At 42.7% G+C, this 27,674-nt stretch overlaps 1 protein-coding gene across 5 annotated transcripts; it reads left to right on the top strand.

The window, feature by feature from the left end:
- Nucleotides 1-1,966: 1,966 nt before the first annotated feature.
- On the top strand, nt 1,967-27,444 carry kdm2aa (lysine (K)-specific demethylase 2Aa). 5 transcript variants are annotated; one of them, XM_037103001.1, is made up of 26 exons: nt 2,762-3,300; nt 5,107-5,245; nt 5,351-5,429; nt 5,615-5,661; nt 10,326-10,504; nt 10,586-10,692; nt 11,200-11,293; nt 11,577-11,730; nt 11,855-11,970; nt 12,061-12,187; nt 12,282-12,526; nt 12,633-12,710; nt 13,159-13,286; nt 13,438-13,561; nt 13,641-13,769; nt 16,187-16,270; nt 16,569-16,841; nt 21,082-21,114; nt 21,273-21,393; nt 21,616-22,224; nt 22,341-22,506; nt 23,419-23,670; nt 23,771-23,934; nt 24,075-24,221; nt 25,666-25,884; nt 26,582-27,444. In XM_037103001.1, the coding sequence occupies exons 1-26, from the start codon at nt 3,265-3,267 to the stop codon at nt 26,761-26,763; spliced, it is 4,032 nt and encodes a 1,343-aa protein (XP_036958896.1). In that variant the 5' UTR covers nt 2,762-3,264; the 3' UTR covers nt 26,764-27,444. The 5 variants fall into 5 exon arrangements, with proteins under 5 accessions (XP_036958880.1, XP_036958872.1, XP_036958888.1 ...); XM_037102985.1 differs by lacking the exons at nt 2,762-3,300; nt 16,569-16,841 and adding an exon at nt 1,967-2,110; XM_037102977.1 differs by lacking the exons at nt 2,762-3,300; nt 16,569-16,841 and adding an exon at nt 1,982-2,140.
- The last annotated feature ends 230 nt before the right edge of the window (nt 27,445-27,674 follow it).

Here is a 27,674-nt window from a genome sequence, read left to right as displayed (position 1 = left end):
CCAGAAAGTGTACTAGCTGAAAGGTCAAGGAGTCACCAAGATACGTATGGTTCACTGTCTAGGGACCATGAATAACTACAGCAAATTGCATGTTAATCTCACTCCCCATCATTCCTAGCATGGCATTACTTTGCATTTATTTACACCTGTATCCACCTTTTCATATGAAAAAGATGATTTCTTCAGTGTCTCTGCTTCATATTTAGTGAAAGGGGTCGCTTTCAGAGCATTCAAACCAGAAAGAAGTCTCAAGTGAGCTTCAAATATGTTTATTGCTCCATGAACTACTATTTCAAATAATTAAAGTAAAAAACTGAAGAACTAAATGAGATGGAAATGTTGTCATATCCTAGAAAAAATGTTCATAGATTAATAAGCAATGAAAAGCAGTGGCTGTTAACATTTAAATTGAGTGAAAGTGAAACTGTCCTCAGACAGATGTCTCTGTAGCTTGACTGCATGTCTACCACACTGCCAATCATCATAATGAATATCTATGAAGTCAGTATCCTAAGTATTGAGACAGCTGTTGTTATGCTTTTGAACATTTGTCTGTTATTTGTGTTTTAATATGGAAACCACTGTGCCAGTACTTATGCTATCGACTGCATCAAATGACACAATTCATTTAATGTTTTGGATAAGTACCTACTATGACTCCATAGTGGGCCTTTATTCTAATCAAATCAAATCAAATGAAGAAAAAAAATCACTCTTAAACTCTTAGAAAATTAAATATAGGAGTGTTGATGGTGAACTGGTCAAAAAAGTAGTAGCAGATGCTAAATGACTAAATGAGTGGGTTGGACTACAAATGAAAATAAACATGGCCCTGCTTTATTTGATTACACTGTCACTGCCTTGGGGGTGTTTTACTGCTTTAGGACTTTGTTGTTTGTGTATTTATTGTTAAGAATGCTTTCATTTTTAATATGTGTATGATTGTCCCCCCCCCCTTCTTTTTTAATGGACTACAGCTGTATTCATGTTGGTTTTACTCTGGTTGATAATTGATATTTGCATCTTTCCTCTTTGCTCTTGATCCAAAATGACAGTGACACTCCAGCCCACTCTTTGTAGTGTCAGCCTTCTCTCAATGCATATTTGGATTTTATCTTTTACAATTTCAGCCTTCTTGACATTAAAAATTGTCACTGGCTCATGCATAGATCAGATCAATATCGAACATGTTTCTACAGTGTCACATATTTATCTATGGGGACAACACAAGTTTTTTTTCTCATATTTATTTTAGTGTCAGGCTACAACAGGAGCATCTGCCATCTCTTTTAAACAACATTTGAAAAAACAAAACAAAACAATAAACTGCAGACTACTTCTTTTTCTACATCTACTTGCTGAAGTAGACAAAATGTCCCAACTACAAGATAACATGACATCTTGGTAACACACACAGTTTACTTCTAACCTGGGTCATTCATTACCTGTTTTTGACTTGAATGATGGGTCATCTATTGTGTCGGTCGTAAATTGTAAATTCAAACCAACAAACAATCAGACAAAAAAGTCGTAATAATCCTAAGTCTGAAATGAGGTTCAAGGAGGAAAGCTGTAAATGACTGGTCAACCATGGTTCAATCAGCACTCGCCATTCTGTACACCTTGACAGCTTGTGTGGCACATGTAAGTTAATGTAACGTTTTCTTTCCTTTCCTGCTTTCATTATTTAAGGCCTGAGATGTTGTAGCGATTTTTGTATCAGTTAGTCTGTTGTGAAAGGCGAATAATTTTGTAGTTTTGTCCAATGTTGATAAAAATAAAATGAAACTGTTATTTCTATTTCCTGTTAGTAATTATTTTCATTATATTTCATTTGTATTGCGCGTCACATTTTGGCATGTTCCTCTCGCTCGCCGTATTCTAGCGGTACGTGTTTGATGGACAAGTCACGGCGACCAATGACAAGAGCTCTGCAACATCTTACAGCCAATCGACAGTAGTTTGGTCACAGTGGACTTCCATTTATGGAGCTGCAAGCACTTCCTTGTTGAGGTGAAAGCTACAAAACGTGTCCCTCCGCTGCGGCCCTTTTGGACTGAAAACACAGGACAGAGAATACGTCACACATCTTGGATTACTGAAGGCGTGTGTAAGTGGACGGGCCTGTGTAAATATGGGGGTAAGCATTGTAAAACGTATCATTTTTTAGCTAATTCTGTTTATCCATGAGAGATGACTAGCTATATTGGGAATGGGACGGTGGTTAGTGCGTTGTAGAATCGTGTGATTGGCCTGTTCACATGACTGACTGTGAGTTTGTCCACTGATAAGCAATATTGGAATATAATGACCAATCAGGTATAACCTCTTTTTTGAATCGTACTGTTATTGGTGACTTGCCCGCTGCTATATAAGTCTATTGGATCCTCTTGTCCAATCATTGGTTACAAATCGTTCTCATGAATGACACTGCTGTAGTCCAATGAAAGCCTCGCTGGCACGTCTGCGATTGGTCCGGTGTACTTTTGTGGGCGTGACATTGTGATGTTTTGTGATGGGATGGAAAATGGCGGCTGTTCGGAGACCGCATTAACTTGAAACCATACTAGTAATAACTACAGTAACCATATACGCCCTTTTATTGCAGTGTATCAGAAAAATTTAAATGTTCTAATTTTAATCAGACTGATTTTCTATCGGTGTAAGCAAGGCGCCTTCCAAAAGGCTGACATTAGCTGGACACGACTTGGAATGGTTAAGGCAAGGAACAAAGCTCGATTATTCATGTAGGCATGATTTTATGATAATGATATATTTTATTGTTATACGGTTTCAGTGCTATTTAGTGTAACGTCACTAAGCTGATACACTTTCACTCTTTAGATAACTGGGGCTGCACACTAGGCTCCCCATATCCAGCCGACGGTAGTTCACCAAACCCAATGTTTAGACAGTGAGTGTAACTAACGTTTAGAAATCGTTAAACAAGAAGCAATTAATATAAAGGATGACGTTAAATTAACACAACAGAAAAAATACAATCATCTCAGCCACCTTGCCAAGACACTCGTAACGAGGTAGCCTAACTTTTTCTGTGGAAACTCTAGCCAAGTGAACTGGATAGCATGCCACCAGTGTGAACACACGCCTTCCAGCCGCTTGTTTACTATCCTATGGAGCCGAATGGCGCTACGGTACTGCTCAAATTGGTTTTCTGATGGGGCCACGGTAATAATTCTCCGTCGTTATATATATATATATATATATGCATTTAGTTAGACAAAGCCTGGTATTCCTGTGATAATGGATGACTCGAAGCCACGGTACAGCAAAAGGCTGGTAAGTTCAAAGAAAATTTGGCCATATTTTCAGTATTTTCTCTTGGTGTTAAGTTGTAGTTATGTTATTGGTCCTTTTATTAATGACCACTGTCTAAAGGGCTTAATATTGGTAGGATTTTTTTGTTTGTGCATGTTTTCTGTTGGTTTGAATGCTTAATCGCAAAGTTAAACACCTGGCTCAGTATCATACAGTTTCATACAATACAGTGCAAACTAATAGTGCATATTTGATTTTTATTGACATGCTGTCCAGCAGTAACCCGAAGGGACATAGTCCCATGTGTACATGTCATGTCTGTTAAAGAGCATGAGATTGAGCTGGAGATTCTATTATTATTATTATTATTATTATTATTATTATTATTATTATTATTATTATTACTAGTAGTAGTAGCAGTAGTAGTGCTGTTCAGGTGGAGTTGGAAGTGAACAATTAAGTGTGAAATGTGATTCTAGCAATTGTTAAATGATTTCTAATGCCTTAGTTGGTCATATTCAAATAATAGCACAATGCAGTCATTTCGGTATTGGCTTGTAACCTATGGCTCACAAATGACAAGAAATTGAAGTACAGACATATCAAAATAAAAGTTTTGCTACAGTGTCATCATAGTATAGTTTCAGTACCTGAGAGGAGACAAAAGTTTCTTTTATGACTGTTGCCTGTCCGATGTCCAAGTCTAATTCTTTAGCTTTGTTTACTGTGTGGTTTGTCTCTTTTTTTATAGGAAGGTGGAGAGTTAGATATCGTAACTATTACCACAATATTACAGTTATCATGAAATATTGCGACCCCCCTAGTTCAGACACTGCCCTTATCAGTGTGTGACTGCAAGTGGAAGAGATGGCTATTAAATAAGTTATGTATTATATCAATGTCTTAAATGAAATACAAGCTTTCAGTGGTTTTAGTGCTAATACAGGCTAATACATGGCACAGTGTGAATAATTTTTCCCCCGTTAAAAGGTTTTCGTTTTTTTTTCTCTATGGCAAGTTTTTCCTCACTCGAATCGAGGGTGTAAGGATCAGAGGATCTTGCTCTCTGTACAGATTGTAAATTTGGGCTATATTAATACAAATTATTTGATCTGAATAAAGGTTTATCAAATTGTGTACTCTGATACGATTATTAGGGAACCACTTGAGACCATCATTACAGTGGCCACCACTCGGGTGTAGTGAACACCTTTTATTTGTTCCCTAACATACTGTCAGTGTTAGGCATTATAAAATATTGATAGTTTCAAATCTGCATGGGTGAGAGCTGGTATCTTCTATGCATTATGACAGTTGAAATCCAAACTGACTGGTAAGCTGGCACTAAAGTACACGTTGGCAAATGTGACAGCAGTGTATTAAGAAAACAAGATAATAAGATTATTGCATGGTTGTGTGCAAATGCAACTAAAGAGGTGGTAGAGATTATGGAGCAGAGGGGGTTGGGGGCTCTGTCTGGGATTATCCCTGTCATCTGCCATCACCTGGGAACCCACTGAAGCAATAATCTTTTGGCCATCCATCTGATAGGAATTTTTTCTGCCTTCAGTCGTCTATGCATATAGGTGTGTGCCATAGCTGTGCCGTGGGGCATAACACCAGTTTAATGTAAAATTGGCCTTCATCAGTGTGTTTTAGAGCCTGTAGTTTGTCGACACATCAGTTGTTCTATGAATATTAGTAGGTATAATTGATAAATTTGGTTCTGGTCCCAGATTGATTGTCTCATCCTTCGATTGTTTGTCCTTTCTCTGTCATCTGTCTTGTCCATGCCTAACCCACCCACTCCTTTCTTCTTATCCCTAGCGGGCCGGCACCCGGCGCCGTTACCATGATGATGGCATCTCAGATGAGGAGATAGATGGACGGAGGATGTTTGACCTGGAGGAAAAAGTCAGCAGTCAGAGGTTCAGCTCTGACCGGGTTATTCGCATGGAGGGAAAAGGTAGACACAGTCATTTCTCAGATCAGCATGACAGACTTATCTGGTTTTTCTGCAGGGTTATTTTCAACAGCTTTTCATAAACATGTACGTTTTTTTGTTTGTAAGACTTGACATATGAGTACGTCCAGAGAGGTGGCCTGAGGGACCCCATCATCCTTGAGAAGCCTGATGGACTGGGACTAAAGTAAGCATCCTCTTTTTTTCTTCTTTTATTTTGCTTCTCCTCATCAATGCTACAGCTACCTACTACTATTATTTAATCATAAGATTTTTGTGAACTTGCTTGTTCTTTCTTCTTCATTGGGGGGAGCTGATGTATAAAGTGAATAACAAGATGAAATGTGTAATATGTCATCTGTTGTTCTGTAGGATGCCTGATCTTGATTTCAGTGTCAATGATGTCAAGATGTTTGTTGGTAAGTCTTCAGACACAACGTTCTTCTTCTTCCTTTACTGAATTAGATGTGACTGCAAGGCTTGGGTTTAGTAATGACAGTAGCTGTCGGTCCTTGTATAAAGGAACTGGACTAACTTATGATCTTCAATTTTTAAATTATACTTTAATTTCTTGATAAATAGTTTTGTCAATAGAATATAAGAAATTATTACTATAACTTATTTTGTTTGACTTGCAGTCAATACATCTAAAACCATAATGTACTTGATTACAGTAATATGCTGATTAGGACTGGGACAACGCGTTGTCCCAAACGGGAGGTGGTAGTACCCATGGAGGCTTAGAATAGCATTAATGGCACAGCGGCGGTTCGTCCTGTAATTCACCGCCCTGTAATTCACACAGAAAGCTGTGCTGCGGCTCCTAAAGAGAGGTGATGGTACATGTCATGATGATGACCTTGGTGTGTTTCCCAGGTGTCCCCCTGTAAACGCTGCTCCGCCTACAGCTGTGGTATTTCTTTCCTCATATAAGTTACCAACAACAATTACAGTTACTATGCTACATGTAACGTTAAATAAATTGTTAGATTAGTCGACTAATCGAAAAAAATAATCGCTAGATTAATCGTTTAAAAAATTATCGTTTGGGACAGCTCTAATGCTGATTCAGACTACCAGAACATCACTGGTACCATGTACAGAGCATCAGTGACACCAGTGAAGTGAGATGTCTGCAGAGCCCAAAGATACTAAAAGACAACACCCACCTGGACATAATATGTTCACCCAAAGATACAGGAGTATCTGTCATACCACCAGACCAGAACTCTAGGTTATTTACATAACCCCAAGTTCTCTGAGTAATATGAGTGAGATGTTGCACTATGGGATGCACGCCTCGCTGCAGCCCCCAGAGGCATTAATCCCATTACGCCAATCCTGATTGGCTGGTGAAACATGTCCGTCTGCCTCATGTAGTCTTGTCTACCTTAAGTAGGGCATGCGGACAGCAACACGTCATTCAAGATAAGCACTACTTTTCACTCGCCCAAGCAAGATTGGTTGTCTGGCGAGACATCTCGCTCGTATTACTCGGAGAGCCTCTTTCATAATATCTCGCTCGATGTTTCACTATGGGATGTGGTAGCTCCCGTATTGCCAGACAAGCTTATCTCACATCTACCAACCTTTTAGAAAAAATTACTTTGTTACAATCAGGACAGCAACGCTGCGCGTGCCACGCAAGGAGCAGAGACGTCCAGCATATAGAAACGGACAAAAGTGAGAGGTGAGGACCAACTCACTGCAGCACAGATGTCCTGAACAGAAACTCAGAAACCTGAATAAGTCCCAGGATGCGGCGAAACCCTGAATTGAATGCACTCACAGGCTCACAGGTGGCTGCAAACCCTGACTCGTATAGGCCAAAGCAATCGCCTCCACCACCCACTGGGATAAACACTGCTTGTGATAGGTTTCCCTAGGAGATGAGATGAACAGCTGATCGCTCCTCCTGAAGCCCTTCGTCCTGTCCATGTAAGTATGCAACGCACATACTGGACAAAATGCATGCGACCGCTGCTTTCCTGGTGAAGCAGCAAAGGCCACAAGATCAATAGGAGAAGATGAGCCCACCACCTTAGGCACAAAAGCTGGGTTGGGCCTTAAAATCATCCTTACATCCCCTGGGAAGAGCTGAGCGCATGACGGATGCACCGAAAGTGCATGGATGTCACTAACCCGTTTAGCTGAAGCCTGAGCCAGTAGGGACATGTGTTTCAAGTCTGCTTCCTCCAGTGGCTCAAAGGGAGCTCCTCCACAACCACAGCCAGACTGGTGGTACCAGTGGTCTGGACACGGGGAGAAGCCTGCACGCTCCCTTCATGAAACAGCAAACCAGCGGGTGCTGGCTCGTGGTTTGCTTCCCAAACCCCACGTGACAGGCGGCGATTGCTGCCAAGAACACTTTTGGAGAAGGCTTTACGTGGTCAATCAGGTCCTGGGTGCACGCTCGGAAGCCAAACAGGTGGAGCTGGAGTGTGGGGAATGTCCAGCTGCATCACCGGTGGAGAGAGGGGCAGTCAGGCTGCTCTCTTCTTCTTTCTGGCCTGGGCAGCTTGAGCAGGCTGTGCCGGCGGAGCTGCAGCCGAGGCTGAGGGCTTCTTGGACCAGCCGACCCGACTGGGCAGGGGTGGTGGGGTGCTGGGGCTTCAACAGTTTAGGTATCTTAAACTGTGAGACTTCAGAAGCAGCCTGTGCGAAGGTCTTGCACTGTACAGGTGGAGAGGGAGCTGGGGGCTTTCGAGGGAGGCAGCGCTGGAGAGCTTCGTCTTCCTTCTTTTTGGCTTTACACTGTCGTTGCATCAAGGCCAACGTGGGACCAAAAATTCCCTCCGGAACAGTGGGCATGTCCAGGACGTCATCCTTCTCTCTGTCTGACAGGTAGGCGAGGTTGAGCTGTTGCGCTCGTTCCTGCAGAACCATAACCCCCAGCGCTCTTCCCGTGGCCTGGACTGCGCAGCATTGGACATGGAGACACAGGTCGGTGACGACTGGTATCTCCTCCCACGTGGCTGGGTCCTGACTTTGCCCAAAATCCTTGCATAACTCGGCCTGATAGGCCGTGAGCAGGGTGAGGACATTGAGGGCTCTGGCCGAATGCACAGCCGCCTTGTACACCTTTTTAGTCAGAGCTGACTGAAAATGGTCGGACTTGGATGGCAGGTTGGGGCTCAGACAGCCGCGGATCAAGGTGCGCTGCAACGAGTGGCTCCATCGGAGGCATGCGGAGCAGACCCAGGCTCTCCATCACTTCACAGTCGAGGGACGAGGCTCCGGGAATCAGGCTCCGGCTGCTGTAAGGGCGATCTTTCCATGAGTGCACTACCTCATCAAGCAGCTCTGGGAAGACGGGGAGAAGTTGCTTTGTCGCACTCTTGGCCAAGGGCAGTTTCTTCCCCTCGTAGTGGGATCTGGTGGTCTTAGCAACGACAACGGGCCAGGGGATGGCCAGCCGGGCAGCAGCGCGTTTGCACATGTCGAGCATGTCCGAGCTGGGGAGAGGAGAAGCTGGTGTGCTACTCTCATCTCCATCCCGAGAGGTGATGGAGGCTGCGGGCTGTGCAGCCCTTTGTCCTCTGATATGAGGAGTTTCGAGGCGGCATCTTCATCGTCCCCATAGTCCAGTTCCAGGATGTCTTCCTCCTGCAGGGGATCTGCGGCTAGTTTGAGCTGGGAGCCCCAGCTGGTGCTAGCCTCCGGTGTCGCCACCGCAATGAAACCCGTTTCTTCTCTGGCTTCGGCGGTGGTGCCATCGGAAGTGAGATAGGGGTCATGGCCAGACAAGCTAGCTTGGCGGGCTAGCCGTCTGCTGACACTCTTGATGGTAAACACTGCACAGTGTTGACATGAGCCGAGGACATCGATAGCTACTCAGGCATGTTCCAGCCCCAGGCAGCTCGAGCAGACCTGGTGTGGACCTTTACTCAATATCTTATTCCCGCACGACAGAGTCGGGCTCCAGAGTCGGGCTCCAGAGTCGGGCTCCAGAGTCGGGCTCCAGAGTCGGGCTCCAGAGTCGGGCTCCAGAGTCGGGCTCCAGAGTCTCTGTCTCCTCTGGTGTGAGGGGTTTTAGCCTCCTTACTTCACGAGCTGGTGTACAGGCAGGGAGTCGAGGCAGTTAGCTCGCGTGCTAATCGTGAAGAAAACGAGAAATTAGCTGGTGTGCTAATTCTCAGTGCTCAAACTGCCGTGGTGGGGCATCGAGGACGGTGCCGACCAAGCCAATGGAGGGCAAGGACGCACTGGGTTCAATCTGGTGTGACCGACGAAGCTGAAAAATATTCAAACGTGTTTGAATGACGTGCTGCCGTCCGCATGCGCTATGTAAGGTAGATGGGACAACCTGAGGCGGATGGACACGTTTCACCAGCCAATCAGGATTGGCGTAATGAGACTAATGCTTCTGACGGCTGCACCGAGGTGTGTATCCCATAGTGAGACATCAGCGAAATATTATGAAAGAGAACTGCTGCTGTCTCAAAGCTGTGAGACTCCTGAACTCATCACCAACACTCAGTTGTCTAAAATTGATGTAGCACAAAGAACTTTGCTTAGTGGACAGCCACTGAGAGCGATTATTTTACTGACATGCTCCCCCTCCAATTTAACATGCTAAATATGCCAAAGATAAGTAGACAAGAGCTGACTTGTGCAAATTGTAACACTGATAGCCACAATATTGGCTGATGGCAGACTATCGGCCTGGTGCATCAGAACCATTAGAGGTGAGGGTGAGAAGTCAAGAGCCAAAACACCCATGGGGAGCTTGGAGTAGAGCCACTTTGTGTCTAAAGAAGCCAGCTAAGGTGGTTCGGGCAATTGATAAAGATGACTCCTGGGCACATCCCTGTGGAGGTTTGCAGTGCATGTCCAAGTGGAGGGGGTCCTGGGGAGACTGACTGGAGGGGACTACATATCTTCTCTGGACTGGGACCGTCTCGGGGTTCCCAAGGAGAAGCTGGAAGGTGTTGCTGGGGAAGGGTTAGTAAGGTTACCTAAACCACCCTAAACCAATCCCAGATAAGCGGAACAGAATAGATGTAAAACTGTGTCCCAGGGCTGTTTTGACAAGAAACATTTGGCATACTGTGACCAATCATTGCCAACAAACTTCTTTCAGGTAGCAGACGTATGATAGATGTGATGGACGTGAGCACTCAGAAAGGGACAGAGATGTCCATGGCTCAGTGGACACGTTACTACGAGACCCCTCCGTCTCAGAGAGAGAAGCTATATAATGTCATCAGCTTGGAGTTCAGCCATACCAAGCTGGAGAACCTGGTCAAGAGACCTACCACAGTACGTACACATTCCATGAAGGCCCCATGTTTGTTTGTATTATCAGAGAAACAGTAAGCTTCTCTCTTTCTCTCTGCGTAGGTAGATCTAATAGATTGGGTGGACAACATGTGGCCTCGTCACCTGAAAGAGAGACAGAGAGACTCCACCAACTCCATCAATGACATGCAGTACCCTAAAGTGCAGAAGTGAGTTTTCACTGTTTTCTTTTTCTCTGGAATAAAATTTATATTCCATATCAAGATCAAAGAGAACTTCTTTGTCAATTAGACAATGCAGTTAGTGCAAGTAATTACACAGAGGATCGAAATTGTGTTTCTCCATACTTCAAATGTGCAAGTAATATTTTAACACACAAAATAAACACAACATAAACCTAATAGTGCACACAGATATAAACAAATAAAAACAACATATACAGACATACAGTGGGCATATACATTATCCAGAATAGAATATTCAGTGTGCCAGAATTTGATTTAAATTTTGAGGTATGTTTCTGAGGTGAAAAAAAAAGGTGCAATAAAGCAAAGTGCAGAATAGCAGCATGAAGCTATGTAAACAAGTATGATATTGTGCATATAGAGAGCATAGTACAGACATTGAGTTTAAATTAACAGACATTGAGTTTAAATTAAATGTAACTGACCTGACATTTTAAAATAAACGTTGCTGATGTTGGTGTGACTCTGCAGATACTGTCTGATGAGTGTCGAGGGCTGCTACACAGACTTTCACATCGACTTTGGAGGGACATCGGTGTGGTACCACATATTGAGAGGAAGCAAGGTGGGGCGAGAAGTGGTTCAGTCTGTGTTTTGGAAACATTTTCTCATCTGTTACAGTCTCATAGTGTTTGACTTGGGGGTATTTGAACAGTGGCTTTTGAACCAAATACATGAATGCTATTTTACATGTTGCAGAATACAAAATAATTAAAACATATAGTCTAGAAGATGAGGGGACACTTGTACTGATTTTTGTACTTCTCTGTAAACAATTAGAAGGTGTCATGTTGTTAACTGTTGGAGAGAACAGAGTGTGTTTTTGAGTCGCAGTTGTGTGTTTTCAGGTGTTCTGGCTGATCCCTCCCACCCCTCAGAACCTGGAGCTGTATGAGAACTGGGTGTTGTCGGGGAAACAGGGAGATGTTTTCCTCGGAGACCGTGCATCTGAATGCCAGAGGATCGAACTGAAGCAGGGTTGCACCTTCATCATACCCTCAGGTAAACAATTAAATGTCAGTCACTGTAAGATGAAGGATTTCTTTGGTCTGACAGAAAAACATCATTAACACGCGCGCGCGTGCGTGTGTGTGTGTGTGTGTGCGTGCGTGCGTTTTATACTCAGGTTGGATTCATGCCGTCTACACCCCAGTGGACTCTATGGTGTTTGGTGGCAACTTCCTACACAGTTTCAACATCCCAATGCAACTTAACATTTGTAATATAGAGGACAGAACACGGGTAGGTGCAAACACACTCTCTTATAAGCTGTATGAGACAGCAAGTTTTGGATATTGAGATGGTAAGGTGACTTTTTTGCCTTCGCTGCAGGTTCCAGTAAAGTTTCGGTACCCCTTCTATTACGAGATGTGCTGGTACGTGTTGGAGCGCTATGTATTCAGCCTAACCAAGACCTCCTACCTAACACCAGAATTTCAGAAACACTCCCTTGGCATCGGTATGAACCCAGACGAAGGGAGTAAGCTTTTTCATCTGTTTGTCTTGTTGTAGATTTCTTGTAAATGTAAGGTATGGCTCATTCTTTCTGTCAGGTCTGAAGAAGCCGCCTGGTGCTGAAATAGCCAGTGAGCAGGTAAATGAGGAGGAGGAGTCTCATGGCAGTGATGAAGAGGCCTCAGAGCAGCAGGCTCAAAAGCCTGCAGTTAAAGTTCATCTGACTCCCCTTGAGGTAGAGGGAATGTGGAACCTGTTGGGTAAACTTGAGGCTCTGCCCTCCAATAAGAAGTGTGTCCCAGCGGGAATACACAACGCACCGGCCCTCATCACACACATCAAGGTATGATTTGAGTGTCCTTCTCTTGTCTTCCTCATACTTAATAATGTCCTGTTAACAGTGTTTGCCATTCCTCTGTTCTCTCACACCACTTGTGTCTCTTCTGCAGGCTCTACTAAAGGAGCACACCAATGACAATCCCAAACTGTCCTACACAGGAAAACCCATTGTCAGATGGCCAAAGAGAGTAAGCATCTTCACTTTGAGACACACAGCACATTAGTAATCATGAAAATGACGTGTCCAGAAGTGGCAAGTCAGACGCAGCTGGACTTGCTCAAGAAGTTCTTGACATTGATGACTGAAAAACTTTACAGAATAATTGTTTGAGTGATGGTCAGATGGAAGAAATAATACAAATGGGATATTTGTTTCCTTTTAAAGGTAAAACTGATGAATATGCTCATGTGGAGCAGCCTACCTGTTTAATCAGCAAATACCTCATGAAAAAATACATTTCACTACCAATATTGCTGTGAGAATACAATTTTTCTGCTTTCCCGCTGCTTCTATTATTCATGCAATATACTACTTGGACCCAGTGTTTCCATTGAACATTGGACGTTCTACTATTCTCTTTTCCTCTTGTTCCCTGAGCCACTGTCTCTTTTATACTTTCTGCTCCTCTCCACCAGCCCTCATGGTACCAGCCTCCTCCTCCTCCACCGCCTCCGCCTCGCCCTAAATTGGCCACCACTCCCATCATCCCACGACCACAGAAACCGGCTTCCTCCATGTCTGTCCTGAGACGGCGCAGGGTCAGGTAAAACAGTGTGTATTTGTATGCATGTATGGGTTTTTGTACACCCTTGACAGGTTTAAGTTTGTTGTTGATTTTATTAGGTTATAGGTTGGCCAACACCAATTACATTCCCCCATTTTACGATGTAAGATTATGTTTACCTTCTCTGTAGGTGTAAGCGCTGTGAAGCCTGTATGAGACCAGAATGTGGAGACTGTAACTTCTGCAGAGACATGAAGAAGTTTGGAGGACCAGGGAAGCTTAAGCAGACCTGTGTGCTACGACAGTGTCTCTCTGTAAGCAGCTCTTATTCATTTCTTTAATTCTATATATTGGATGTCTGTTTTATAACCCCCCCCCCCCTTTCCCCTCCAGCCGGGACTTCCTCTGTCTGCAGTGTGTGAGATCTGCAAGGAGCCCAATCAGGAGGAAAGTGGAGACTCCTCCCTCACTCTGATGGAGTGTTCTAACTGTGCACAGATAGTCCACCCTGCCTGCCTCATGGTAATACACATACACACTTTTGCTGTGTCCGAAACTAGTCCCTGTTTACTATACAGTGCACTTTATTTCAATGGATTTAATTTGACTGTTTGAATTCAGAGCGTAACATAGCTCTACACAGTGCCTTCACAGAATCCCACAGTGGAACTAAAAAGTTGTTCATTGGATATGATAAGACAGATCAGCTCCACTAAAACTGAAGCTCTTTCAGTAAAAGAACAAACTATAGAAAAAAAACAGAACCTTGAAGTTCTTGTTTAACTTGGCTCTTTCTTTCTAACTTAGACACAGTTGGGTTTTCATTAGGGATGTCCCGATCCGATCACATGATCTGACACTGGGCCAATCATGGCAACATGTAACATCTGCAATACGACCATTTCATGGGGATGGGGGGGATAACTAGCTCATATCCGTGGTAGAGGATCAGGGTTTTCTTTGTCACCTGGAGTTTTTGAATCCCCGGTATGCTCTACCATTTCGACATTACATTACATTGACTCCACTTTTGAGTTACAGTGTACCTGCATGTGCACCAGTTTCGTGGGTCTCATACAGCAGAGCATGTAAATCAGGCAACCGAGGAGATGCCGAACACATGTGATATAGACAAGCAATGCGTCCACATCATTTTACATGACAACGTCAGGAATATGAAAAAAGCAGTGGATGATATGGAGGTACCAAGCGTGGGCTGCATCTCACACACTTCTGTTAGCTGTACACAAGGGTCTGCTGTCACAGTACAGCGTCACAGACTCACCTGTTAACACAAGGAAGGTGGAGGCCAATGTTGGAATAGCATATGCAGAATAAGGAAGAGCCATATGAAAGTATATACTTTGTTTTAACAAAATAAAAAAACTAATAAGGAATGCAGGTACTTTTTTCTTAATGCAGCTGTGTTATCCTGGAAAACATTAGTTAAGGCTGAGCATCGGATCGGGACTTGGTATCAGCAGATACTGAGTATTAAAGGACTGGGATCAGATCAGGGTTAAAGAAAAAAAAAACCTGATTGGGACATCCCTAGTTTTCATCATGGGAAATGTAGGATCTTATCTTATGTTTGGGCCATTCTAGAGACAAAAAGGCAAGGTATATATGCCTCTGCAGCTTGGATTGGGAGTAATGTGTTCATTCAGTGTTACTCACCAGCATGAATTTATTAGACCTCAACAATACACACAGAATGTTGAATGCATTTCCTTCTGCATAAAACATTGGTCAAGCTAATTTTAAAATATTGAAACCCAGGATTGTTTCCATCCATATTTATGAGCCAGCAATCTTCTTTGGTCTTTCCCCGGCCTTTGTATGCTCATTGCGGCGTATCTTTACTAGGGTATCAATTGACATATCGATTATGTTTTGGATTAATCTTTGATTAATATAACAATGTTTTTTTTATCCAAAATAACTTTTTCAAACTTGTCATTTATATTTCAATATTTTATTCAATCATCAACAAACAGATATGATAAAGGATGCACTGCAGGGTATCATAAGTAATTTATTATGTTTTGGTGGGGACAAAAAGTTACCAGTTGTAGTAGTAACTACTAACCAGCATATTTAACCTGCTGTGGCAGAGGCATGACTGTGGATCATAAATGGGTCAGTGCCAGGACATGCTATTTAGCATAGATAAATACCACTGAGTTCAACTTATACTAAGTTTCACTTCACTCTCTTGGTCCTCAGTTTAAAGCACAGCTACAACCTGCCTCATCCTGGTTGTTATTGGTATTGCGCAAGGTGGTTTCTCAAATTAGTTGTGTTGCCGAAGAATTAGTATAAGTTGAGTTCCACACACCTTACAAACTGTTTTGGTCTTGTCAATTCTCTCCTCGACTTAATGAAACTCAAAATGCTGCCATACAGTAGCTTTCAAAGAAGTTGGTGCCAGTCTTATAGGCTTGGTGCAAGCCATTGTAGCCATCTTGTCGTCTCTGACATAAACAACTCGCACATGTGTGTTCGGTGCACATGCGTGTACAACAGAGAATCATCCTATGCTTTCTGTCGCACTCTGCAGCAAGCGAACTGAATGTTGCAGCGGGCAAACTAATTTCAGTTTTAAAATTCCGATTATTAACTTATCTGCATCGAGACATAATCATTCTAGAGAGAATCTCGATGCATCGAAGAATCGAATATTTTTCCCAAACCTATTAACTAGCTGGAGTGATCTTTTTACACTAATTAGACTTACTGCACTGACTTACTGCACATACTGCATGTATAGGTCTTATTACACTAATACAAGTGTGAATACACTCATACATGTCTCAGTCATAATCTAAATTAAATGAACAAGATATAAATGGTGTTAGTCTTCTTTTTATTTCCTCTTTACACTTTGTCTTTCATTCATTTTCCTTTTTCTAATAACATGCCTCCATTGTTCTGTGCAGGTACAGGGTGAAGGACTGGTGAATAAAGACCTGCCCAGCTGTTGGGAGTGTCCAAAGTGTGTCCAAGGGATCACTGATCCAGAGGTACGCACGCTCACATGCACACACAAATGCATACGCCAGTGTTTCCTACTTCTTATATGTACTTTATATTGATTACACTGCACACAAACACACTTCTGAGTGTCCTTGCAAACACTTACGCTCTCTCTTGAACTCATTAACCGGCGATCTCACACACAAACACCCACACACTTGGTAGAAGTGTTAAAGCTAATGGGTAATGTGTATCTCCTGTGTGGTTTTTCATTATTTATTTATTTTTTTGTTTTGTTTTTTTGTTTTCTTTATTTTCTGTTTTCTTTGAATTTAACTCCGTCAGTCATCAGGCAGTGATGAATCGTTGGCTGCAGGCCACCAACAGCACATCCGTCCCCACGGCCCCCTGGTCCTCAGGCTGGGCCCTGGGCCCTCTGCTACCATAGGGGGTCCTTTGGGCTCCCAGCAGGATGGGGAGGTGGTCCACTGTGGTTTCTTCCCTCCTCCTCCTCCTCCTCCTCCTCCTCCTCCTCCTCTTCCTTGCTGCTCCTCCTCCTCAGCGTCACTTCTATTGGTGGCGGCCCCTCTGCCCTCTCAGCCAATCAGCTCGAGACTGGTGAGAGGTGCCGCCTATTCTGCGTACATTTACCCGTCTGTTGCGTGCACCCCACCCTTTTTTTCCTTTCCATCTTTCTCAAGAGAACAGACACAACTCTTGTTGTAAATAGGGATGCACCAATACTGATACTGGCATCGGGTATCGGGACGATACTGCGCTCATATGCTCATGCATGTACTCACGAAAATTCACCGACACCACGTCATTGCATTAGGCATTACGTTGGACGAAACTGAAGACTGTGATCAGAGGGCAGCTTGTCCTTTCTTGTTGTCATTTCTAGGCCTGTCACGATAACAAATTTTGCTGGACAATAAATTGTCCCAGAAATTATTGCAATAAGCGATAACATTGTCATTTTGAGACCATTTTTCAACTAATATAATGATAATGGCATAATAATGCAAATACACCCTTTCAAAGATCAATAAACTTTTCTAAAGAATATTTAACACTGGAATGTGAAGAAGACATTGTAAATATCCAAAATAGATAAACAAAATAACCAGAAACAGTAAATAAAAAGGACTCTCAGTCTCTGTCTGCACTTGAATTACACACAACCAGAAACAATGACCCTAACCCTTCAGTATGTCATCTTTTATGCTGTACAGTTGTGGAATTGCTGTTTGTGACACGCATGTTCTCCCAGGCAATTTGTACTCGGTGTCAAATGTTTGCAGCATTTGTCAAAATGCTGGCTTTTTCGACGGTACTAAAGGGCTGCATCTCTTCAGCGATGTAGCGAAGCACACTGTCTATGAGTGACCAATGTGTTGTGTTTTAACTGTGTAGTGGCAGCATTACCTGCAAATTTCATGTTCCCCACATGTTGTGGGTATCAACTGCAAAATTTGCAGTTCAGGGAATTCATCTCTCTGAGACCTCAACCAGTCAGATTTGCGCACTAATTCTTCACAAAAACAGTATTTTCTGCCCTTTTTCGCCACACTTGTGTCTTCAGACTCGGTCTCATCCTCGGAGTTAAGATTTGACTCTGGCACACTACTGGCTCAGATCCAGTTTTGCAGTACTGCAGTTATAGGTATGTGTTATAAAAACAACAACACAAAGTGTTCTCGACCAAAGGATTGGTAGAAGAGCTTGTCTCTTAATTGAGATTTGTGCGCTGGTGTCAACACAGGGTGTTTTCTTTTGAAAAGTAACTGGATGTTACTTTGTTGTTTCGGCGTGTGACTTCCTGTCTGCTCGGTGCTAAGTTCAGCTGAATTGCTCTGGAGGGCTTTGGGCTGCTGGAGCTGAGATGGAGCAGATACACAGCGCAGAACACCTGCTGGAAGTTAACAGACTATTTTTATTTTGCAGACACACTTGCAGTCTGGAACCATGTAAGTGGTTCACCACGATCATTCGGTTTGAGTCCGAAGTGCTCCCACACTGCAGCTGTCATGTTCGGCTTTGAAACCAATTCCATCCTTGTTTTTATTCTGTCAAATCTCAACTAGCGTTACCTCTGCCTTGCTACTCCTCACGGGGCTCTCATGCTGCTGTGTTATGTCAGGAGCACACAGCAGAGAGTGACTGACAAGAGGGTTCACGTGAGAGACATGAGGAAAACAAACAGACATGCAAATGGGAATTATCAAGGCCGCCAAAATTATCGAGCTCATTTTTATTTATCGTACGATTAATTGATTTATTGATTATTGTGACAGGCCTAGTCATTTTGGAGGGCATAGGTCACTAACAGGTAGACTGCGGTCCAAGTCTGGACCCAGAGGCTGTATGGACCTGGACCTGTAGTCAGTATATTATTGGAGTATTTCAAATTTGGGCCGGTGCCGCTTTTCTAGACTCTCCAGACATGTGATGCTGGTCAGCCAATCAAATCTGTGCATTCCATATGATAAACATTACAACTGTGAATACAGACAGATGAAAGAGGTGAGAAGCGAGTCACAGATGGAAAGACAGGGAGAGAAGACAGAGACAAGTGAGCTGGAGATGGAGAAATTTGACTCCATGTTGTATCCAAGAGCTAATTGACGTTCCTCCAGAATCACTTGGATTTTTGGTCAACACAAAAAGCCATTTACTGATGGAGTGGTTGTCCAGGAGTGCATGAGTGCAGTAGCTGAAACCTTACTTGAGGAGAAACAGAAATTGTATTTTTCTAAAATTAAGTACTTTATTTTAAGATGCACAATTTTTAATAAGCTATTATATTTATTTGTACTATTTTATTTTTAAATACAGCCCTTCTTTTCCTTTAAGAAACAAGAAAATAATACATGTCTACAGTATTACATATCTTTATAATTAAATATTAAGTGACAATAAATATTGTCAAAATGTTTTTGAAATGTTCTTTCTTTATTTGATTTGAGAGTCAGTTCTTGATTACATGCAGATGTTGATACAATCACTAGGCTACTTCTCTATATATCACGTGTGATAACTGTACTAAGTTTCATTGTTTATTTTGTCAAGTTTAATTCTGTCAAATATGAAGACAGTGTCAATGTGGAGGCTTTTTGTTGACACAGGAAATGATGACTATTTATATTTATTTATATTTAATGTATTATCAACAAGCAGAGAAGAAAATAAATCCTGTCTTCCAATTCAGTGCATCTGTAACCTAATAGTTATTTTTGTGGAAATATCTATCGGTACTCGGTATTGGCAAGAACACAAATAAAAATACTGATACTCGGTTTGAAAAAAATGGTATTGGTGCAACCCTAGTTGAAAACTTAACTATTTGAATCATCTTGTCAGTGAAGGAGAATACTTTTTTAAGAGGTCTGTCCCTTCTCCATACTCAAACTACAAACTACATTTTAATGGCTAATTTGAATGCCTAGCCTGGTTGACTCAGGTCAGATAATAAGCGGTTGTTTAACAAAACCACAGTTTGGGTCATCCTCAGAATTTTTTCTGAATTAAAAATGTATTATTATTATTATTATTATTATTATTATTATTATTATTATTATTATTATTATTATTATTATTATTATTGTTCAGTGGTAAAAAGGATGTTGGAGAAGCTGATATTGTTCAGTGGCCCACTACACTTTTCACTTCAATCCCTGGATGAACCACTTTTGTGACACTGTTTCTGCCTCTTGTTCATGCTTTTTTTGTTTTGTTTGTTTTTTCATCATTGCAGTAACTGACTGACAGAAAGAGCTTGTGTGTCAGTAGTTAACATGGAAAGGGTATGTCTGGAGAAAAGTGGTAGAATGATCTTTGGTCATTAGGGTTTTCTGGATGCAGTTGTTGAGCCAGAGTCAGTCCTAAATATTGAAATACACATATAGAAGGCTTTTTCCATGACTACAGCCATGTTCCAAGAATCAAATGCAATTGCATGTTTCACATGTCCCAGTTTCAGGTTATAACAACAATATCTGAAAATATCAATGATAGAAATATCAAGAATTCAAAAAGATTTTTTGTTTCAGGCTCCATCTTGTTATTTCCTTTCAAAAGTACTTAAATATCAGGTTTTAGTTTTATGATGACTTTTAGATTCTGATGCTCATCATAGGCAGATACATGGTGACCATGTATCCATAGGATAAGTAGGAACACGTTACTGTAGGTTTGAAGAGGGCTGGAAATGAAATGAACTAAATCCATGTAGAATGTATAGACAAAATCAAAATCACTCACTTCATATACGGCATCAGTATAGTTAATAAGGTTATCAATTAAATGTATGTTTAACAAAAATTTAGACCAACGATGCTGTGTGTCTTATCAGTCGACTTGTTTTGGTTTGATGCATGGTTCCTGATGATGCACTATGAGGAGGATACACTACACTACTACATTACTTTATATTCACTCCCTTCACCTTGTTTTGTGATTCTCTGTACAAACCTTACCATGAGTAATGTTGCAACTATACCTTTACTGATGGGTATGAGTAGATAGCAAGGCCTTGAGATCTGGGTAAACTCTTCCTTCAGTGAGACACAATCAAGTATTATCATGGCTTTCCATGGAAAAGTGGATACAGAGGCTTTTCCACTCTGGCAATGCAAATATTGACCCTTTTTCTGTTTCTCCTTTTGGATTACATATTGATTGTGCACTTGGAAATGATCACAATTCGCTATTGAACATCAGCATTACATAATGACAGCATTTGTCCAAAAACATTACCATCCTCCAAAAACGTTTTAACGCAAAGCCAAAAGAAGTGACAGGAAGCATTCTTGAACTCGAGCAGTGAGTTTCTGATTTTTTCATTTTCCTCCCGCAGTCGAAAGGAGACAAAGGTGAAGGCCTGTCAGTGGTGAGTATTCACTGTGGAGCCTCTACTTCAAGATGTAGGGTTTTGTTTCGGAATCCACTTTTAATTTAAGGTTCAACAACTTCCTTCATGCATCTACATATCTCTCTACCCTCTCCTCCATTCTCGTTCCCACCTTTCCAATTTCCCTGTATTACTAGAAGCGGAAATCTTCCTCCCTGCTGGATGCTCGAATGGCTAAGATTTACAGACGACAGAGACACAGCCGAGATGGAGATGATTCTGCCAGTGATGATGATGATGATGATGATGATGATGAAGGTTGGTCTGTGCTGAGAGGTTAACTTAAAGAATTTTGTCACTGCTTACTGCTAACCAATGACAAATATTTAGTTATTTATTATTCACAAAGACACAGAATAAGCGAATTTCCTACCAAAAAAAAACAAAGCAATGAACTTGAAGTTTTACATCCAGATATCTTAAGTTTTGGATGTGATTGCTTCAATCTGTCCTAATCATCCATCACGTTCATGTCCTCAGCATCTCAGAGAAGAAAGATGGTACTCCATGCACGAGGGGGGGGACACTCTTCTAGGAGGGGCTTTGGTGCCAACAGGAGAGGCCTGCTGAGAGGGGGCTCGGCCCACAGAGGAAGCAGGGGAGGCCTCTTGACTCCTGGCTCCTCCTCCGTCCTCAAGCTTAAGCGAGGGATGGGCATGAGAGAGAGTGGACGAAGGGGGCGAGGGGTGAGGCTGCGGGGAGGCTCCAGGATGCAGCGAAGAGGAGACGAGTCCGAAGAGTCAGACGATGATGATGACGATGACGACGATGACGATGACGATGACGAAGAAGAGGAGGACAGTGAAGACGGAGGCAAAGATAGACGGCTTCGTCGACGTAGGAGGCAGCGCAGGACTGATGATGATGAAGATGAGGACAGTGAGGGGCAGGACTTTGACCCTGAAGAGGAGGAGATGGACACGCTGGAAGAAGATGAGGAGGAGGAGTTGGAGGAAGAGGAGGAAGGACACTGGGATTCAGACCCGGAACCCCCAGTCCTCCTGGTGTCTGATCTGAGTGATGACCTGCTGAGTGGCTCCTATCTGACTGTCACTCTACAGCGCCCCCATAAGGCCAAGAGACAATCTGGTAATACTTCAGATGCCGACAGTTAAACTGTAATCAGTTTGAAAAGTAAAGGATATATTAAATGTACAGTCAAAATGAATGGGCCAAATACTGATCGACATGTTGTCACTATTCAGGCTCCATAGTTCCAAAGCTAGAAGCAGCGATGGGTCCGAGGACAGCTGCAGTGGGTGCTGGTGGTCAGCAGGGCTTCATTCAGAGAAAGACAGCTCTTTCCAAGCCTTCACGTCTCAAGAGTGCTGACGCCACAGCTGACAGCATGACCCCGAGAGGACCTGGCAGGTAGAGCAACACACATGATCCAGTTCAGTTTAGTACACTGCTATCCATGATGTCAAATGCTATTTAAAATTAGGCCAACTGTGAGCTGAGAGACTTTGGATTATTTAGAAAAAACATAACTGTAACTACTTGGGGCGGCTGTAGCTCAGCGGGTAGAGCAGGTCGACTGGTGATCGGAATGTCACTGGTTCAAATCCCAGCTCCGGGCAGGGCTGAGCTGCATGTCGAAGTGTCCTTGAGCAAGATACTGAACCCCACATTGCTCATCTGTGAGGGCCCTGCGATGAGCTGGCAACTTGTCCAGGGAGTACCCTGCCCTCGCCCTGAGACAAGGCTGGGATTGGCTCCAGCAGCAACACCCCGCAACCCCATGGAAAGGGATAAGCGGTTCGGACAATGACATGACATGACATAACTGTAACTCAGTCAGTCTGATTGATACCAACAGCCAACAAACAGACTGGTCATAATGGAGAATGTTTTCATGTATCACTTCACAGAAAGGATGGGCTCAGGATGTCCACCTTTGTGTTTTTGTGATCACAGTCACATAGGTAAGCTTAAGGAAAGATGTCAGTACCTCCAGTTCAAAGTACAAAAAATATACAGATATCACTGGCTAATCATATATGTCACCTGATAAGTAACACATTGTAATATGCCAAAGATAAGTTTGAGTTAGAGACTGCAGTTTAGGTTATTCCTAGCTGCTGGAATGAACAAATGACTGACACTCCCAAAAGCTTTCTTTAAATATCTGTTCAATAAATGCTCTGCCCCTGCGCTGCTCTACTAGGACTTTACAGTTCGCTAATAATTAGTACAAATGTGCATGTGCGGTATGTATGTATGTATGTATGTTTGTATGTTTGTGACCTCATTAACCCAAACATGATCATTCTAATATTTTAGGCCGCGTCTGCGTGGTAACCATGGCGACAGAGGCACTAGAGATCACTCTGGATCTTCTTCAGAGGAAGAGGAAGCTTCTGCTCCTTCTGCACCCTTCTCCCTGTCTCCCCCATCCCTGCTGTCTCTGCCTTCTTTTAAGGATGTAGGCAATGAGAGGGGAGGAGAGAAGGAGGTCTGGGTGTCAGTGTTCACATACTTGAATAGAGCTGAGCTGCTTGCCTGCATGACTGTCTGTAAGGCCTGGTACAAGTGGTATGTCTCACGCTTTATTCTACAATCAAAACACTCCTCAACATGTAGTATGCAAACAGGAAGAAGAGCTCTGACAATCATGTGTCACTGTCCTGTGCAGGAGCTGTGACAAGCGTCTGTGGAGCCATGTGGACGTGAGTCGCTGCAGTCCGCTCACTAACCAGGCGCTGGCAGGCATCATCAAACGCCAACCCACCTCTCTGGATCTGTCCTGGACTCCTCTAGCCAAGAGACAACTCAACTGTCTGCTCACCAGGCTCCCAGGTACAAACACAGACACGCACACAGACACACACACGCACACAGACACACACACGCACATACACACACACACACACACACAGATCCCCCTGTCCCTACATGTCTCGTTACACCTCCCATCTTGTCTTACTGTGTGTCTCCAGGTCTGAGGGAATTGAGGGTGACTGGTCTGTCCTGGTCCTGTCTGTCAGCCCTGGTCTCCCCAACTCTGCCCTGCCTGCGGCTGCTGGATCTGCGCTGGTGTGAAGGCCTTAAAGACACCCAGATCAAAGAGATAATCAGCCCGCCTGGTCAGTAGCAGTAGACATCACACAAACCCTTTTAGTGATGTTTTCTTTGTCTTTCCACTTTACTTCTACCAGCGACACGTGTTAATGCAAGAAAGACAGATTTGTTCTGATTCTGACATTAATACTTACTGTAAGTCACTTTGGACGAAAGCATCTGCTAAATTCCCTTAATGAAAATTTAATGAGTGATTCTTACAGCTCTCTGATCTGAGACAGTTAGCAGTTTACACTGAAAGCCTTTTTATTATACTGCTGACTCTCTCCAGCCACCTGAAGACAGCAAGTATCTGTTCCGTTTGCACACATCCACTGGTTGACTTCTGTCCAAGCTGCAGCACACTCTTGTAAAATCACCCTCATACACATAAAGCTACTGCTGCTGTAAAATCAAAAAAGACTTTGCTTTCTGATAGGAACTTACCATGGTTACCCAGTATTTTAGACGGGCAGGAATGGACCATCATGAGTAATGCCAAAGTGTGACACTGTGGTGTTTAAATTCACGCTTATTGTTGTGATGGCAAATCAAACTGAGCACTATTAAGAATAGAGAACATGAAAACAGGGGCGGCTGTAGCTCAGCGGGTAGAGCAGGTCGACTAGTGATCAAAAGGTCGATAGTTCAAATCCGGGCTCCGGGCAAGGCTGGGCTGCATGTCGAAGTGTCTTTGAGCAAGATACTGAACCCCACATTGCTCATCAGTGAGGGCCCTGCGATGAGCTGGCGACTTATCCAGGGAGTACCCTGCCCTGCCCTGAGACAAGGCTGGGATTGGCTCCAGCAGCAACACCCCGTGACCCCATGGAAAGGGATAAGCGGTTACGGATAATGACATGACATGACATGACAAAACAGAAGGCTCATCAACATGACTAACAACAATACGTTTCCTCTGAGAGAAAACTCCACAAGAATCCCAACCATGACAGGTATTTAAAAAGGATGAAGGTAGTGATTACAGTAAAAAAAGAATCCATTTAGAAAAAATGGAGGCCCTTAAAAAGTAGTAAAAAGGCTTAAATGCCATTTAACAATGCATTACATTTCATAGCTCTTCAATATGTTTATGTTTATCCAAATTGGTAAAGTTTGCCTGATATCCCCCCCCCATTTAAATTATGTTGAATAATGTATTGATGAGGAACTACCACAAATTAAGAGTGTTCGGTTGTGCTATCTTATAATCAGTATATAGTAAGCGTAAGGCTACATATGGTAATGAGGCCTTTTAAATGTATAGACAAGGTCTTAAAAGTCTTAAAAAGTATTACATCTAACTTAACAGTTTTTAAATATATACCCTGGTGTGATGATATATTCTCTGATCTCAGCATGTATCAAAGTGCCACTGTACACTGCACCACTAGTTCACTGAACCTCATAATCTCTGTATTGACTTTTCAAGTTCAACTGACCATTTCTGCCATCTGTCTCTCCCTGTAGGTTCTGAGTCATCTCGCAGCAGACTGAGGAACATGATTACACTTCGTCTTTCTGGCCTGGATATCAGTGAGTCCACTCTGAGGCTACTGCAGCGCCACATGCCACAGCTGGAGAGGCTTGACCTGGCTCACTGCAAAGACATAACGGACTCATCCATCACTCTGCTGGCAGCAGCTGGGACCCACACCCGCAACAACCTCACTGAACTCACACTGGCAGGTGGGTATTAAAGCAAAATCAGGGTCCCACTGATGGATCACATTGCCTTTCATTTCGCTGGTTCTTCGTAAAAGAGTTTCCTCTTCTTTGCACAGGCTTTTAGCTCGTGCCTGGGCTTCTTTTCTGACGTCAAAAGTGCTGCAACTTATGATGCAACTTAATGATCAGTACCAACTAATTGATGATTCATCAGTTTTACTGTTTACTTTGTAAAATAACAAGGCAATTAATATAGTAAAATAGCATTATATATCAAAACAGCTAAAACAGCATTTTATGCATTAATTCTTAAAGCAACAAAAAAAAATTTGTTTGACATGGTAAGTTTTTGGTTCCAGTTGATGAGAACCTTTTTAATACTGGGTTTCTACTGATACCATGTCTGATCCAGTCCTTATATTTACACAGCAGCAATGTCCAGAACTTTGAAGTGAAAGGTACATTCCTCTGACTTAATGAACTACTTTATCCACATTAAATTGACATGAAGCGATCCCCTTGAGATAAAACCCCTTCATTCAGGTTAATTTGTTAGAACTAAAAAGTTGCTCACTCCATTCAAGTTTGTACAGCGGTAAACAGTGTACAGACACCAGCCAGCCACCAGCATAGAGTATTTTAACAAGACAATAGCAGAGCGTCATTCAGGATGAGAGCATTTCCTGATGCATGTCTGTCTGTCTGTCTGTCTGTCCAGGTTGCAGTGAGCTGACTGATGGCTGCCTGTCCTACCTGAAGCGTCTCTCAGCTCTGACTCTACTGGACCTCAGAGGCTGTAAGAGCATCAGCAGACGAGCCTGTGATGCCTTCATCTCTGACCTGTCCCACGTCTCCCTCTTCTGTATGATGGAGGAGAAGCTCATCCAGCGCATAGACTAACACACAGCTTGAAACAGCTGTTAGAGAGGGGAATGTATTTTTCTATATGCTCAGCTGATGTGTCGTTTTCTTCCAAATACAAAGAGAGTCAGCTGATAAAAACATTAAGCCTGACTAAACAGCTCTTAAAATCTCACTATCTTCTGATTCAAAAGGTAAATAAAGACCTCTGTGGGGTTGTGGGAAGGTGTAATTTTTTCACTGATGATGGAGCCAGGCTAGCAGTATCCCCTTGTCTCAAGTTGAAATTTGTATAAATCTTTTCATTTGCAAGTCCACAAACATTTCCCTTAGAATATTCCTTCAAAGGTCTAACTCACATGGACCAAAGATTTTTGTGACCTTTGAGGTTTCCTTTCTCTTCGTATCTTCTGTCATTGCTGGAGTGAAAACACCTTTACTTTATACAGACACAGGATGGAGTTACTTGAAAATGAGGTCTTGTAATTATTTTTTGGAGTAAAATGTTGGAGGAAAGAAACAAGCTGTTTGTCCACTGAACTTGAACAAAGTGGGCATTGATCTACGTGGACATTGATGTTGATGCAGTGCTATTCTGTGTGTGAACAGTTTCCATGTGTATGTGTTCATTTTTTTTTTATATTCCTAAACTGAATTGTTCAATGCTTTGTTTAGTAGCTGAAGCATTATGTTAACCACATAAAGTAACTTGAAATACAATTTACTGTGTGGCTACCTTCTCAAAAATATTTTAGTGTGTGGGCATGAATTACTGCCAATGAGGATGTACATGCGATGAACTGACTTTATAAAAAGCTTGTGGTTCACAGTGGGATTAAATCAAGTACTCACATACTGTAAACGGAAGCTGTAAATTGTTGGTGAAATCAAACCAGTGCCAATGATGTCCATGTAGGATAATTGAGTGTGTGTGTTTCTATGATTTGGGT

This window comes from Acanthopagrus latus, chromosome 1, assembly GCF_904848185.1.
Source record: "Acanthopagrus latus isolate v.2019 chromosome 1, fAcaLat1.1, whole genome shotgun sequence".
Taxonomy (NCBI): domain Eukaryota; kingdom Metazoa; phylum Chordata; class Actinopteri; order Spariformes; family Sparidae; genus Acanthopagrus; species Acanthopagrus latus.
Note: the sequence above shows the minus strand (reverse complement) of the source record. Positions and strands in the feature narration are given on the sequence as shown.